General features: G+C 40.2%; 2 protein-coding genes, 1 non-coding gene and 1 pseudogene across 4 annotated transcripts; 1 reads left to right on the top strand and 3 right to left on the bottom strand.

Moving 5' to 3' along the window:
• Nucleotides 1–158: 158 nt before the first annotated feature.
• Nucleotides 159–7,327, bottom strand: LOC104740303 (wall-associated receptor kinase-like 4). Its single transcript, XM_087486532.1, has 4 exons — nucleotides 7,182–7,327; nucleotides 1,816–2,787; nucleotides 1,616–1,738; nucleotides 159–1,529 (listed from the first exon to the last, which is right to left on the bottom strand). The coding sequence occupies exons 2-4, from the start codon at nucleotides 2,750–2,752 to the stop codon at nucleotides 313–315; spliced, it is 2,277 nt and encodes a 758-aa protein (XP_087342658.1). The 5' UTR covers nucleotides 2,753–2,787; nucleotides 7,182–7,327; the 3' UTR covers nucleotides 159–312.
• Nucleotides 7,328–7,805: 478 nt separating this feature from the next.
• Nucleotides 7,806–10,519, bottom strand: LOC104740300 (wall-associated receptor kinase-like 1). Its single transcript, XM_010460848.2, has 3 exons — nucleotides 9,319–10,519; nucleotides 9,118–9,243; nucleotides 7,806–9,039 (listed from the first exon to the last, which is right to left on the bottom strand). The coding sequence occupies exons 1-3, from the start codon at nucleotides 10,262–10,264 to the stop codon at nucleotides 7,907–7,909; spliced, it is 2,205 nt and encodes a 734-aa protein (XP_010459150.1). The 5' UTR covers nucleotides 10,265–10,519; the 3' UTR covers nucleotides 7,806–7,906.
• A 438-nt stretch (nucleotides 10,520–10,957) lies between these two features.
• LOC104740298 (wall-associated receptor kinase-like 1) lies at nucleotides 10,958–13,449 on the bottom strand (annotated as a pseudogene). Its single transcript, XR_015580908.1, has 3 exons — nucleotides 12,486–13,449; nucleotides 12,277–12,405; nucleotides 10,958–12,192 (listed from the first exon to the last, which is right to left on the bottom strand). The product of XR_015580908.1 is annotated as a wall-associated receptor kinase-like 1 (transcript).
• Nucleotides 13,450–14,210: 761 nt separating this feature from the next.
• TRNAK-CUU (transfer RNA lysine (anticodon CUU)) lies at nucleotides 14,211–14,283 on the top strand. The gene has a single exon. It is a non-coding gene; the product is annotated as a tRNA-Lys (tRNA).
• Nucleotides 14,284–14,339: the final 56 nt, after the last annotated feature.

Below are 14,339 nucleotides of genomic sequence, written 5' to 3'. Positions count from 1 at the left end.
AAATGTAGTCCATGTAGTGGCGATGACATGGTTAACGGATAGATGACGTGGTCATTTTCGGTTTCTATCTTTTAATCTCGGCAACTAAGGTCATAGCGTAAGAAAGAAGGTTCCAAGGTATCTCCTATGAGAAACTGATGGAAACACATATAAATATATTTACAGACTAAAACATCCTTTATTTCTTGGTTTCATGATGCAAATTGTGTGTATTGTTACATGGTGAAAAGCTAGAATTCATAATCGAAACTTGAAAGATAACAATTTTTTTCATCAATGAAGGGGTACATATGTATTGTTTCGAGTTGACCATCACCACGTTCGTGGAGGAACCAGAGGCTCAACATCAGATGTGGAAGATCCATTATTAAACATAGAGGCTGGAGCAGTCGTCATACCAATATCCCAAGTGTCGTCAAAGTTAAGTTCCATGGCTTGATCCTCCTCGTCATCATCGTCCTCATTACGAATCTCTGAATCATAAGGTGATGAACGAACCCTCTCCAGCTCAAGGGAAACTTCTCTCATGTTAGGCCTTTTCTTTCCTTTTCGGTTTAAACATCTTTTAGCGAGTTTTGCAACTGCCATCACTTGGTCCAGGTTGCATTCATCTTTCATCCGATCATCAACTATGTCAAGAACTCTGTTCTCTTTCACGGCTGCCACAAATTGAGCTGCAAAACCCCTGTTTTGTTCAGACTGGACACGGGAGGACGGCTTTTCCCCGGTAATGAGCTCCACGAGGACAACTCCAAAACTGTACACATCACTTTTATCCGTAAACTTGCTTGATTGAAAGTACTCCGGATCCACGTACCCAAAAGTACCTGCAACTTGAGTTGTCAAGTGAGTTTGATCTATGGTAACTGATCTTGAAGTTCCGAAATCCGACACCTTAGCCTGATATTTCTCATCTAGTAGTATATTGGTAGTCTTGATATCTCTATGGTATATAGGAAAAGATGCAGCTGAGTGTAGGTACGAAAGTGCTCCTGCGATCTCTATTGCAATGTGAAGTCGCACTTCCCATGTCATTGTGTAATCATCAGATTCATCTCGAAGACGCTTGCATAAGTCACCGTTCGGAACAAACTCGTAAACAAGGACTGGAACTTCTGTCTCAAGACAACATCCCAAGAGTTTAACAATGTTTCTATGGTTGATTTGTGCTAGAACAACAACTTCATTGATAAACTCTTCTACCTTGTCTTCATCCATGGCTTTCGACCTTTTCACTGCAACGATTCTACCATCAACGAGCATACCTTTGTAAACAGTACCTTGACCTCCTTGCCCAAGAACCCTATTCTTGTTGAAGTTATCAGTAGCTTTCTCCAACTCATTGGAGCTAAATATCTTTGACATTTCTACATTGCCTTCTTTTCTAGCTAACTGTTGTTTTAACAACATACCTCCATTACGTCTGAAGAACTCTCTCTTCCGAATTATCCTCCTCCGCTGCTTAATGAACTTGTACAACCCGAAAATTCCAAAGGCGAAAATCAACAGTGCTGAACCTATAAGAACACCTGCACCAACAAAAGAACAGCGTATACAGAACAGAACGATAATATGTTCAACACAACGCTCAGGATAAACTTAAATTGACTTTTACCTTGAAACACTGGTTTGAGATGTCCTGGTTTCTTTGGCTCACACTCAAACCAACCGGGCCTATTCACACAAGTTTGGTCTTTACACCTTTTGCGTCCTACTTCTAGTTTACATTCATCAATATCTGCAAATTCGATTCATAATTAACAATAGAAGACTTGATATATGGTTGCAGAAAGATAAACGTATAGTATCTCTTACCTACACATCCACCAGGAAGGAATGGATTCCCTGTGTAACCCATCGAGTTACAATAGCAGTTCCTATAGCTAAATCCAGAGAAGTAGCCGTACGAGCAAATGCAAATCGTCTCGGGACCGTACCCGCCATCTTGTGATGTATCTGATACATTTTTACAACCTATGGGGCTTAAAACACGAGGATCCGAAGTATCAAAGTACCATCCAAGCTCGACCACAGCGTATCCGTCACCATGAAACTTTTCTGGCTCTGTAACATTCAAACTCGAATACTTCTTGCTTGTCAAAAAAGCAACTTTGCATCCTCCTTGTGTTGTGTTTCTATCTTCAGGGATATCTATATTGACTCCAATTACTTGTAGCTCCCCTTCAGGTATCCTCGTCTGACAACATTTATAACCATTGCAGGCTTCGTTTCTTGTTTTTGGGCTGCTACTGTTTCTCTTGTCACAGCTTGACTCGCAACCGATGATCTGCGATTTGACATCCGTCATAACGGCCTTAACGTTGCAACCAACAGCCATGAGGAGGTTCTTGTCAGTGAAGAAATAGGGGCTGCCGTGGCCGGCAACGTTTAAAGGCGGCATTGTAAGCGGCTGGGATGCTTCGGTAGAACAACCGGAGGAAGTTACGGGACCTTTGATGTGAACAACTCCGTTAGAGTAGTACTCAGTAGCATCTGGAAGAGACAAGTTTACTAATTCTCTGTTGATCCTTGAGAGAAACGGAACAGAGTTTTTACAGACAACCTCGTACCACGGGTTTAGAAAGCAATCTTTCGCACCGATACCGAACGGGAAAGGAATTGACATGCCTCCGCAGACTCTGTTACACAGATCTGGAGGTTTTCTTGCGGATGAGACGCCATTGATGAACAGAGATAGTAGGACAGAGATCACTAGTAATATACAGAGGAGGTTGTGAGTCTCTGTCTTCATTACTGATGTTGTTCTTGTTCGTATTCTATCTCACCCTTTTTGTATTAGCATATAAGAAGGAGAAGAGAAGAGAGAGGCCGGTAAGGCCGAACTATGGAAGAAGAAGAGAGTGGCCGGTGAGGCCATGGGAGGCATGAGAGCGGCCAGTTAGGCCGCGAACACAATGAGAAAGGCCATGTGGGCCGTGTGAGCAAGGAAGAGACAAGTTAGCAAGGCCATGAGTGCCTTATAAGAAGAACAAAGGCCTTATAAGAAGAAGAAGCCCATGAGGAAGTCTCACAAAGGAAAGAAGGAAGGAATGAGGCCGAGTGTGAGTGATGAGAAGAAGGAAGACTCGGCCCACTATGTGATCAAGAAGCTTCTAATCCAACCGTTAGGAAAGAAGGAGAGAAATCACGAGTGTGGTTAAGCAAGTGGGCATGTCGCTATTAGCTTAGGAAATCACACTTCTCTCTCCTCATGTCCCTCTCAACTCTCATCTCCTCTCTAACGGTTATATGGAGCTTTGTATTCCTATATTAAGATGTAATTGAGCTCATATGTAAAAAAATTATAATTCTATTCAATAATAAGAGAATCAATTTCCCTCTCTACACTTGTTCTTGTTCTTATTTCCAATGTAGAGTGTTTAAGGGATAAGGTTAGAGGCTGCCCTTAAGGCAGCCGATTCTCTTCTCAAATATCACCTAAACTCTTCTTTATTTACTGCTTTACTTAGCCTAGATTATGAGGAGTTCATCACAAGTTGATGACCTCTTCTTCTTCTTGAGATCGAGTTAGTTTGTTGTGGGTTTAAGGAGACTTAACCGTTGGGTTTTGTTCATCCTTGTCAAGAGCTTTCTCTCTTGCAAAACCAACATGGTATCAGAGCAGGTTCTGTTCTTGGTGTTTTAAACTCATTCTTGAGTGTTTTAAACTTTGCTTAAGAGATAGCTTAGGAGATAGCTATCTCATTCAAACTCATTCAAACTCGTTCAAACTCGTTCTCAAGGTTTAAATCTCTTAGGAGATAGCTTAGTGAAAGTTTTAAACTTTGCTTAAGTGTTAATTCGCTTAGCCTTGTTCTTTAAAGCTTTAACTTTGCTTTTGTTGTTAAAAACGATTCTCTAACAGCTCAATGTTGAGTAAGCTTGGTCTCTTGTCTTGTTAGAACTTGTAGACCAAGTGTGTAAAGAGAAATCGATTTTACAGCCCCATCCTTAAGCTTTAAAAGCCTCATTCTTAAGCTTTACCGATTTGGTGAAAGTTGGGTACAAAATGAGGTAGTGATGAACTAATGAGCAAATCGGTTGTGTTCATGGTTAGGATTCACGCTTGAGGAAGAGAGAGACCTTGTTTTTCGCATATATGGTCTGCTTGGTCAAAGAGATTAAAGCTGGTCCAAGAATGCTTTGTTTTAACCGATGGACAATAGGGTGTTCCAAAGGCTCTTTTGTTTCTTGTTTGCTTGTGACCACGAAAAGCATCTTCTTTATGTTATTTTCGTGGATCTAAAGCCTTAAGATCTTGGAGAACACTTTGTTTAAGTGATTCTACCATGAAATTTGTCTAAACCGTTGGAGAGATTAATTTTCCAATCGGTCCATGTGTTTCAGCCACTAAAGCACCAAAAGAGATTGTCTTGTTGGTTGTTCTTGGCTGTCAAAGTTGTCTCAAACTCAAGAAAACAGAGTATAACTCTGTCCATTGGAACTCTTGAGTCCAATTCTACACTCCATCCATCTTATACTACCCCCCATTCTCTTATATATATACTCTATTATACTCTCTTTGGTTACTTATTCTCCATTTACACTCTATACTCTACTCTACACTCTATACTCTAACCCCTAACAATCTCTTGTTTAGAATCTGTCCCATTAAATTTTGGTTTCAGTTTCAAACTTGAAGATTGTGTGGAGCTCACTTGCTATCTCAAGAAGAAGTGGCGAGGTTGAAGGCTACAAAGAAGCCATGAGAAGGCGCAGCACAATGCTTGGAGTTAGAACCAATGGCCATCAAGCTTCTTAGACCACACGTTTCACCACCATAGTAATAAACTCCGGCGGTCAGGTTTACCCGAGGAGAGCAGAAGACTCTTTTGAGCGAGGTAACCTATTAAGCTGACCGAGAGAGATAAAGCTTTGGGTATTAAACTCCGGCGGTTAGACTCATCCGAGGAGAGCAGAAGACTCTTTTGAGCGAGGTGGTCTATTTAAGGCTGACCGAGAGAGATAAAGCTATGGAGGAAGTTCTAGTGGAGAGAGCTGGTGGAAGGTGATGAATCAGCCCAAGGACATGTGTATTAGTGCCAAGTTGTTGATCGGATGTGCACAATGGTCTTTAGGAAAGGTGATGCACAAGGTTTCAACTGTTGATTGGATGTGCACAAGAACGGTGATGCACAAGGCTTCAACTGAGGTGATGAGGTTTCAGCCCATCATCAAGTAAAGGTTACGGGGGAGATCAAGTGACTTCAGACCGTACCTCACAGATTCTGCTCGGCCACAAGCAAAAGTCTTTACTTAAAGCTCAGCCGAAGCGTCTCAAAGATCGACTCGGACGAAACCCTTCCACTGCGATTCGGCTTCCGCGTTCTTCATTAAAGTTCGAGACCACAGAGTCATCTTGCCAGTGGAAGTGAAATCATACCAATCCGAGAAGCCGTTCGAAAGTTATGTCCGATTCAGTGGGCATATGTCAGTCTGACGATAAAACTGGCCGGGTTAAAAACCATGGTTAGAGAAGCGGTCTCAAGGAGGAATTCCAAACCGCATCAGTGATCAACTCTCTCCTTCCTATCCATCAAAACACCAAACAGGCTGTGCTCTAAACCCTACTCTATTTAAATTCTTAAATTCATTATATTAGCTCCATTACTAGCCTTTACTCTCTCATGTGATCTCTTAAATTGTCACTTTTGAAATTGTCTTTGATATTCCTCATATTGTTTTATGAGAGCCTCAAAGAAATTTACTTTGATATTCCTCATACATTAGATTATGAGAGCCTCAAAGAAATTGTCTTTGATATTCCTCATATTGTTTTATGAGAGCCTCAAAGAAATTTACTTTGATATTCCTCATACATTAGATTATGAGAGCCTCAAAGAAATTGTCTTTGATATTCCTCATATTGTTCTATGAGAGCCTCAAAGAAATTTACTTTGATATTCCTCATACATTAGATTATGAGAGCCTCAAAGAAATTTACTTTGATATTCCTCATACATTATAGACTATGAGAGCCTCAAAGAAATGTGAAAAATTGTCTTTGATATTCCTCATAACATACACTTATTGTTTCTTCTTTATCACTTGTTTGAAGGGTAAAGAAGATTATGAGAGCCTCAAAGAAATTCTAAAGGTACAAAGATAGAGATCATAAGAAGTGTGTTAAAGGCAAGGTGGACTAAGGAAGAGTAGCGGTTCAAAACATGAAGAGAAGAGAGCTGGTTCTTTACAAACCAAGATCAAGGGACATCATGGATAGTGAAGGCTATACTCTTTTTCCCTTAACAAAGTTTTATCCCAAGAGGTTTTCTTTGTTAAGGTTTTTTAATGAGGTAGACAACATTAGTCCACTCTTGATCTTTGGTCCTCATAGTGTCCCGCCGATCAAGCGTGCGGGGGAGTATTAGCATATAAGAAGGAGAAGAGAAGAGAGAGGCCGGTAAGGCCGAACTATGGAAGAAGAAGAGAGTGGCCGGTGAGGCCATGGGAGGCATGAGAGCGGCCAGTTAGGCCGCGAACACAATGAGAAAGGCCATGTGGGCCGTGTGAGCAAGGAAGAGACAAGTTAGCAAGGCCATGAGTGCCTTATAAGAAGAACAAAGGCCTTATAAGAAGAAGAAGCCCATGAGGAAGTCTCACAAAGGAAAGAAGGAAGGAATGAGGCCGAGTGTGAGTGATGAGAAGAAGGAAGACTCGGCCCACTATGTGATCAAGAAGCTTCTAATCCAACCGTTAGGAAAGAAGGAGAGAAATCACGAGTGTGGTTAAGCAAGTGGGCATGTCGCTATTAGCTTAGGAAATCACACTTCTCTCTCCTCATGTCCCTCTCAACTCTCATCTCCTCTCTAACGGTTATATGGAGCTTTGTATTCCTATATTAAGATGTAATTGAGCTCATATGTAAAAAAATTATAATTCTATTCAATAATAAGAGAATCAATTTCCCTCTCTACACTTGTTCTTGTTCTTATTTCCAATGTAGAGTGTTTAAGGGATAAGGTTAGAGGCTGCCCTTAAGGCAGCCGATTCTCTTCTCAAATATCACCTAAACTCTTCTTTATTTACTGCTTTACTTAGCCTAGATTATGAGGAGTTCATCACAAGTTGATGACCTCTTCTTCTTCTTGAGATCGAGTTAGTTTGTTGTGGGTTTAAGGAGACTTAACCGTTGGGTTTTGTTCATCCTTGTCAAGAGCTTTCTCTCTTGCAAAACCAACATTTTGAGTCTTCTAATGTCGTGTAATGCAAAGATAAAACAAAAACTAAGACTGGCATAGTTTGACGAAAATGTCAGATGTGATAAGAAGATGGATCATGCGTGAACAAAGATGCAAAAGAATGTTGACCAAATTACTATAAGCTTAAAAAGTCAACGTATTTCATGAACACTCAAATGTTAATGGCGATGATGTTGACTCTCTTGGTTATTTATGTCTATGGCCAATAATAAGGACAGCTGGTAGAAGAATTCAGCTTAAAAAAAGTCAGATGAATGGCGACGACCAGTCCAACTTCCAAGTACTTTGACCTCTGATGGCTGACATGGACAATTTTTTTTTTTTTTTCTGCGGCTGACGTGGAGAAGTTTGGGTCTTACTGTTTTGTAAGAAATAAAAATGTTGGACGTGAAAAAGAGTAACTCTCCAGATTTATGCATATCATAGTCCCGATCATGATATCTCTTTTTTTATGTCATATTTTTGTGTTTCTCTTGAGAAAAACAAATTTCCATTGTTTTGTCATTTTAATTAAATCCACCTACATAATTTACTCTTAATTGTTTTGTCATTTTAGATTATTAAAGTTTGATAATTACTAAACACAAATTAAAAAATTATACTCATCTCCAATGTCATCTTCTTACACTTTTTTTTTTTTTTTTAGCAAACACATTGAACACTACATATGTGTTGCAGCAAAGACTAAGTCTTACATAGGCAGTTCAAGAATCATCTTTTACGTTGATTTCCATGAGTTGATCCTCCTCTTTGTCTTCGATTATTTCGGAGTGGACATCTAAATCTTCGGGTGATGAACGGATCCTCTCTAGCTCGATTGAAACGTCTCTCATGTTTGGCCGCTTCTTCCCTTTCCGGTTAAGACATTTTCGGGCGAGTTTTGCTACCGCCATTATTTGCTCCAGCTTGCTTTCGTCTTTCATCCTAATATCAATTATGTCAACAGCTCTGTTCTCTTTCATTGCCTCTAGGAAATCAGTTGCCAAACCTCTGCCTTCCTCAGACCGGACACGTGACATTGGTTTTTCTCCAGTTATGAGCTCCACCAACACAACCCCAAAACTATAAACATCGCTTTTGTGAGTGTATTGGCTCGACATGAAGTACTCTGGATCCATGTACCCGAACGTTCCCGCAACTAATGTTGTCAAGTGAGTTTGATCAATAGTTATGGATCTTGAAGTTCCGAAATCAGACACCTTTGCTCTGTATTTCTCATCCAGTAGTATATTGGTCGTCTTGATATCTCTGTGGAATATTGGAAACGATGCAGCTGAGTGCATGTATGTAAGAGCTCCTGCCGTCTCTATGGCTATGCGAAGACGTACTTCCCAAGTCATCGTGTAATCATCAAATTCATCATGAAGCCGTTTGTACAAGTCTCCATTGGGGATATATTCGTATACTAAGATTGGAACTTCCGTCTCCAAGCAACATCCCAAGAGTTTCACTATGTTGCGGTGATTCATTTGTGAGAGAAGAACGACCTCATTGATAAACTCTTCCAATTTGTCTTCATCAACAAGTTTTGATCTTTTAACCGCAACAATCCTCCCATCTACTAGCATTCCCTTGTACACGGTGCCTTGACCGCCTTGCCCAAGCACTCTGTTCACACTAAAGTTATCAGTGGCTTTTTTCAACTCTTTTGAACTGAACACCTTTGACATCTCTACATTTCCATCCTTTGTAGTAGTTATTTGTTGATTCAACAGCAAGCCTCCATTTCGTTTGAAGAACTTTTTGCTTTGGATGATCCTTCTTCGCTTCTTAGCGAATTTAAACAGCCAGAATAACCCAACAAATAAAAATAATCCCGACAAACCTATAACAATGCCTGTAGCAACCAAAAAATAACATAAGGTACACTATCCTCTACTCTATTATTAGTCTGGTAGTTTAAAGTGCCACTCACCTTGAACCACCGGGGGATTGGCAGGCTTGGTTATCTTGGGCTTAGGCTTGCACATGGACATCGGTCCAGGCATGTTAACACAAACAGCATCTTCCCCACAGGTATTTCCTTCGCATGAATCAGTATCTACACAATATTGAATCATAATTACGTACTGATGATCTAATGAGGAAACGAAAGAAGAAAACAACAACCACTTACCTTTGCAGCCACCTCGAAGGTATGGGTTCCCTGCGTAACCATAGTCGCAATAGCAATTCCTATAACTCATCCCGGAGAAGTAATTATACTCGCAACTGCAATTATCATCCGAGGAGCCAGAGCCTTTGCGGCTCATATTTGCGCAACCCAAGAGGCTCCTAAAACGAGAGTCCGAAGTTACAAAGTACCATCCTAACTCTACCACCACGTTTCCATTGCTATGAAACTGTTCTGGCTCCGTAACATTCGACGGTGAATACCTCTTGTTCGTCAAGAACGCAACTTTGCACCTCTCTTCTTCTCCACTGGAGTTTTTTTCTATAATGACGGTTATAACCTGAGGACGTTCAACCGGTAGCCTCGCCTGGCAGCATTTGTAACCAGTACAGACCGAGTTTGTTACTTGTTCACCACTCTTACTGTTTTCGCAGCTCGATTCACAACCTAATATCTCTGATTCTATATCCGTCATCAACGCCTTTGTACCGCAACCAACCGCCACTAGACGGTTCTCGTCGGTTAGGAAATATGGGCTGCCCTTTCCTGTGACATTCAAACCCTGGAGCGAGTTTTGGGGTCTTTGACTAGTATTACTAGAACAACCCAAAGATGTAACAGGGACTCTGATTTGAATTAGTCCGTAAGGTTCGTCGCTGTCTGGGAGAGAGATGTTCACCACTTCACGGTTGATCATAGAGAGGAAAGGAACAGTTTTGTTAGAGTCGGAAGTGGTTGGGTTGCAGATAACCTCGTACCAGCCGTTGACATAACAATTCTTCTCGCCGATTCCGAATGGGAACGGGATCGAGATGCCTCCACAGGTTCTGTTACAAGACGTTGAAGAATTGTTAGTTGGAGGTGGAGGTGTTGCTGCTGATGAGTCATTAATGAGCAGAGTAAAGACAGACGCTAGAATACATTGGAAGATTCTAGTATTTGTCTTCATACTTCCGTTCTTTTTTTTTTCTCTTGATCTGATTAATTCGCTCGTTGAAGAAAAAAGTTAAGTACTTGCCTGATCTGATGAAAAGGTCAAGAGAGGTTTAGAAAGAAACGTGAAGCATGTTACAAAGCATTAAAATACTACTACATTATTAAAAGTTGGCTCTACGCCTGAGGATTTCTATTTTATAATAATGAATATTGGAGAAATTGAGAAACTTAGACAGCAGAATTTGGAAGAAAAATCACCAAGAAGAGCAACCTCACTTTACACTGTGTTTGTCATTTGTCTTAAATTTCAAAGCATAGCACTCTGTTCATCGCCAAAAACTTAACCTCTGGTGTAAATTTTAACCTAACTTGACTTGTTTTTTCTTTTTCTTTTCAGTCATCAATATACATGCAAATTTAATGTCATATTTAACTATAAAGTCTATATATACTTTAAATTCGCATATATCTAATATACATGCAATTTAATGTCATATATTTGACTTTGAAATTTGCATAGATCTATATTTTTTTTTCTTTTTGTTCATATTTAATGTCAAAGCTATAAAATTAGGTTAAAACTTTCTTTTCAGTCATCAATATACATGCAAATACGTCATACCACCACCACCACCACCACAAATCCACACTTAAGCTTGAAAGTATGTATAGACTTTGAAATTCGCATATATCTACTTCGTGGCTATGATTGTTGTCAACGTGATCCTATTGATTTGCTCGTCAATATGTTCGTCTAAGTTTCTAACTTTAGGGATACATTTAACATAAAGTGTGGGAATGTCGTGTGCTCGCCCTTAAAAACATCCTCTGTTGATTTCCATGGTTTGGTCCTCTCCATCATCATTTTAACATGGACCTCTAAATCTTCAGGTGATGAAGAACGAATCCTCTCAAGCTCAAATGAAACCTCTCTCATGTTTGGCCGCTTCGTCCCTTTCCGGCTAAGACATTTTCGGGCGAGTTTTGCTACCGCCATTATTTGATCCAGCTTGCTTTCGTCTTTGATCCTAATATCAATTATGTGAACAGCTCTGTTCTCTTTCATTGCCTCTAGGAAATCAGTTGCCAAACCTCTGCCTTCTTCAGACCGGACACGTGACATCGGTTTTTCTCCTGTTATGAGCTCCACCAACACAACCCCAAAACTATAAACATCGCTTTTGTGAGTGTATTGGCTCGACATGAAGTACTCTGGATCCATGTAACCAAAAGTTCCCGCAACTAATGTTGTCAAGTGAGTTTGATCAATAGTTATGGATCTTGAAGTTCCGAAATCTGAAACCTTTGCTCTGTATTTCTCATCCAGTAGTATATTAGTAGTCTTGATATCTCTGTGGAATATTGGGAAAGATGCAGCTGAGTGCATGTATGTAAGAGCTCCTGCCGTCTCTATGGCTATGCGAAGCCGTACTTCCCAAGTCATCGTGTAATCATCAGACTCATCATGAAGCCGTTTGTACAAATCTCCATTAGGAATATATTCGTACACTAAGATTGGAACTTCCGTCTCCAAGCAACATCCTAATAGTTTCACTATATTGCGGTGATTCGATTGTGAGAGAAGAACGACCTCATTGATAAACTCTTCCAATTTGTCTTCATCAACAAGTTTTGATCTTTTAACCGCAACAATCCTCCCGTCTACTAGCATTCCCTTGTACACAGTGCCTTGACCACCTTGCCCAAGCACTCTGTTCACACTAAAGTTATCAGTGGCTCTTTTCAACTCTTTTGAACTGAATACCTTTGACATCTCTACATTTCCATCCTTCGTAGTAGTTATTTGTTGATTCAACAGCAAGCCTCCATTTTGTTTGAAGAACTTTTTGCTTTGGATGATCCTTCTTCGCTTCTTAACGACCTTAAACAGCCAGAATAACCCGACAAAAAACAATAATCCAGATAAACCTATAGCAATGCCTGCACCAGCCAATGTAAAAAAAGATAAGGTATATTATCCTCTACTCTTAGCTTATAATTTGGTAGTTAAAAGATGCCACTCACCTTGAATCATGGTGAATTTAGCATGCTTGTTTATATTGGGCTTAGGCTTGCACGTGTATGACGATCCAGGCATATTAACACAATAAGTCCCTTCACCACATCTATGCTGCCCTTCGCATAAATCAGTTTCTACACAATTTTGAATCATAATTATTGATGATATAATCCATTTTTGAACTAACAAAAGAAGAAAAGGATCACTTACTTACCTATGCAGCCACCTCGAAGGTATGGGTTCCCTGCGTAGCCAGAGTTGCAATAGCAATTCCTATAACTCGTCCCGGATAAGTAATCATACTCGCAACTGCAACTTTCTGGGAAGTAATCACCATCGCTGGTCAAATTTACGCAGCCCAAGGGGCTCCTAAAGCGAGAGTCCGAAGTGACAAAGTACCATCCTAACTCTACCACCTCGTATCCATCGCTATGAAACTGTTCTGCCTCTGTAACATTCGACGGCGAATACCTTTTGTTCGTCAAGAATGCAACCTTGCAACTTCCTTCTCCTCCGCCAGAGTTTTCTATATTGACGCTTATAACCTGAGGACGCCCCACCGGTATCCTTGCTTGGCAGCATCTGTAACCGTTACATATCGAGTTTGTTACTTGTTCACCACTCTTGCTCTTTTCGCAGCTCGATTCACAACCCAAGATCTCTGATTCAATATCCGTCATCAAAGCCTTTGTACCGCAACCAACCGCCACAAGGCGGTTCTCGTCGGTGAGGAAATATGGGCTGCCCTTGCCTGTGAGATTCAGACCCGGGAGAGAGTTTTGGGGTCTTTGACTAGTATTATTACTTGAACAACCCAACGAAGTCACATGAGTTTTGATGTAAACTAATCCATGTTGGTCATATATTTCTGGAAGAGAGATGTCCACCACTTCTCTGTTAATCCTAGTGAGGAAGGGAACAGTTGTGCGGGATCCGAGGGTGGTGCTGTTGCAGACAACCTTGTACCAGCTGTTGAGATAACAATCCTTCCCGATCCCAAAAGGGAATGGAATCGAGATTCCTCCACATGTTCTAATACAAGGATTTGAAGAATTACTATTTGGAGGTGTTGCTGCTGATGAGCCATTGATGAGAAGAGTAAGGACATATGCTACTACTGTACATTGGAAGTTGTAAGTCTTTCTCTTCATAGTTCTGTTTTCTTTAACTTGATCTGATCAGTCTTTTCTTTCTAGAAAAAAAATGTTTTAAAGTACTTTCGCTGATCTGTTGAAAAGGTCAATAGAAGTTAAGATAGAAGCGTGAAGCAAGTTACAAAACATTAAAATACTATTACAAAATTCAACTCTACGCTTGACGGATTCTGTTTTAAATTAATGAATGAGAACATTGGATTATAAAATTCAATTTTCTTGCAGACCATATGAAAACTCCAGAATTTGGAAAATAAAAATAAAAAACTCAAAGAAGAGCAATTTCACCCACAAAAGCTCTGTTTTGAGAACAGAGTAATGTATATTGACCATGAAGACCTAGTTGGCTAAAATTGTGAGGCTGTAAATCTAGGTACATCTTAGGTCAATCTGATGGATGCTAATGTTGCAAACAAGGTCTGAATCCGAGGCAGAATTGGAGCATTCCTGCTGTATGTAAAGTCACTTATCGCAGCTATGTATATCGATTTCTTTGTAGGAACCAGATTTTATTTTGGTTTTGGTGTGAGTTAGTATTGGGGGAATCTTGGGATTGGCTTTAATTATGCCAACTAGTTCTGGAAAAATTTCATAGATAGATATAAATTTTTGGAGTTCTAGATGAAATGACTTTATAAAATGTTTTAGCTGAATCCTACATTATTTAGTGGTAAGCTATTTTGTTAAATGTTCTCATAACAGTCTCATTATGGTGATTGTTTGATTTGGCAGGTACTAGCTTTATTAATAGACAACTAATAAGTAACAGTAACGATAAGCACCAAGCCCGTCTAGCTCAGTTGGTAGAGCGCAAGGCTCTTAACCTTGTGGTCGTGGGTTCGAGCCCCACGGTGGGCGAAATTTTTTATAATCTATATTACTAACCAAAATAATCCACGTTTCCCGAAACTCCA

This window comes from Camelina sativa, chromosome 14, assembly GCF_030686135.1.
Source record: "Camelina sativa cultivar CO46 ecotype springtype chromosome 14, ASM3068613v1".
Taxonomy (NCBI): domain Eukaryota; kingdom Viridiplantae; phylum Streptophyta; class Magnoliopsida; order Brassicales; family Brassicaceae; genus Camelina; species Camelina sativa.
This window is presented reverse-complemented; position numbering and strand designations above follow the sequence as displayed.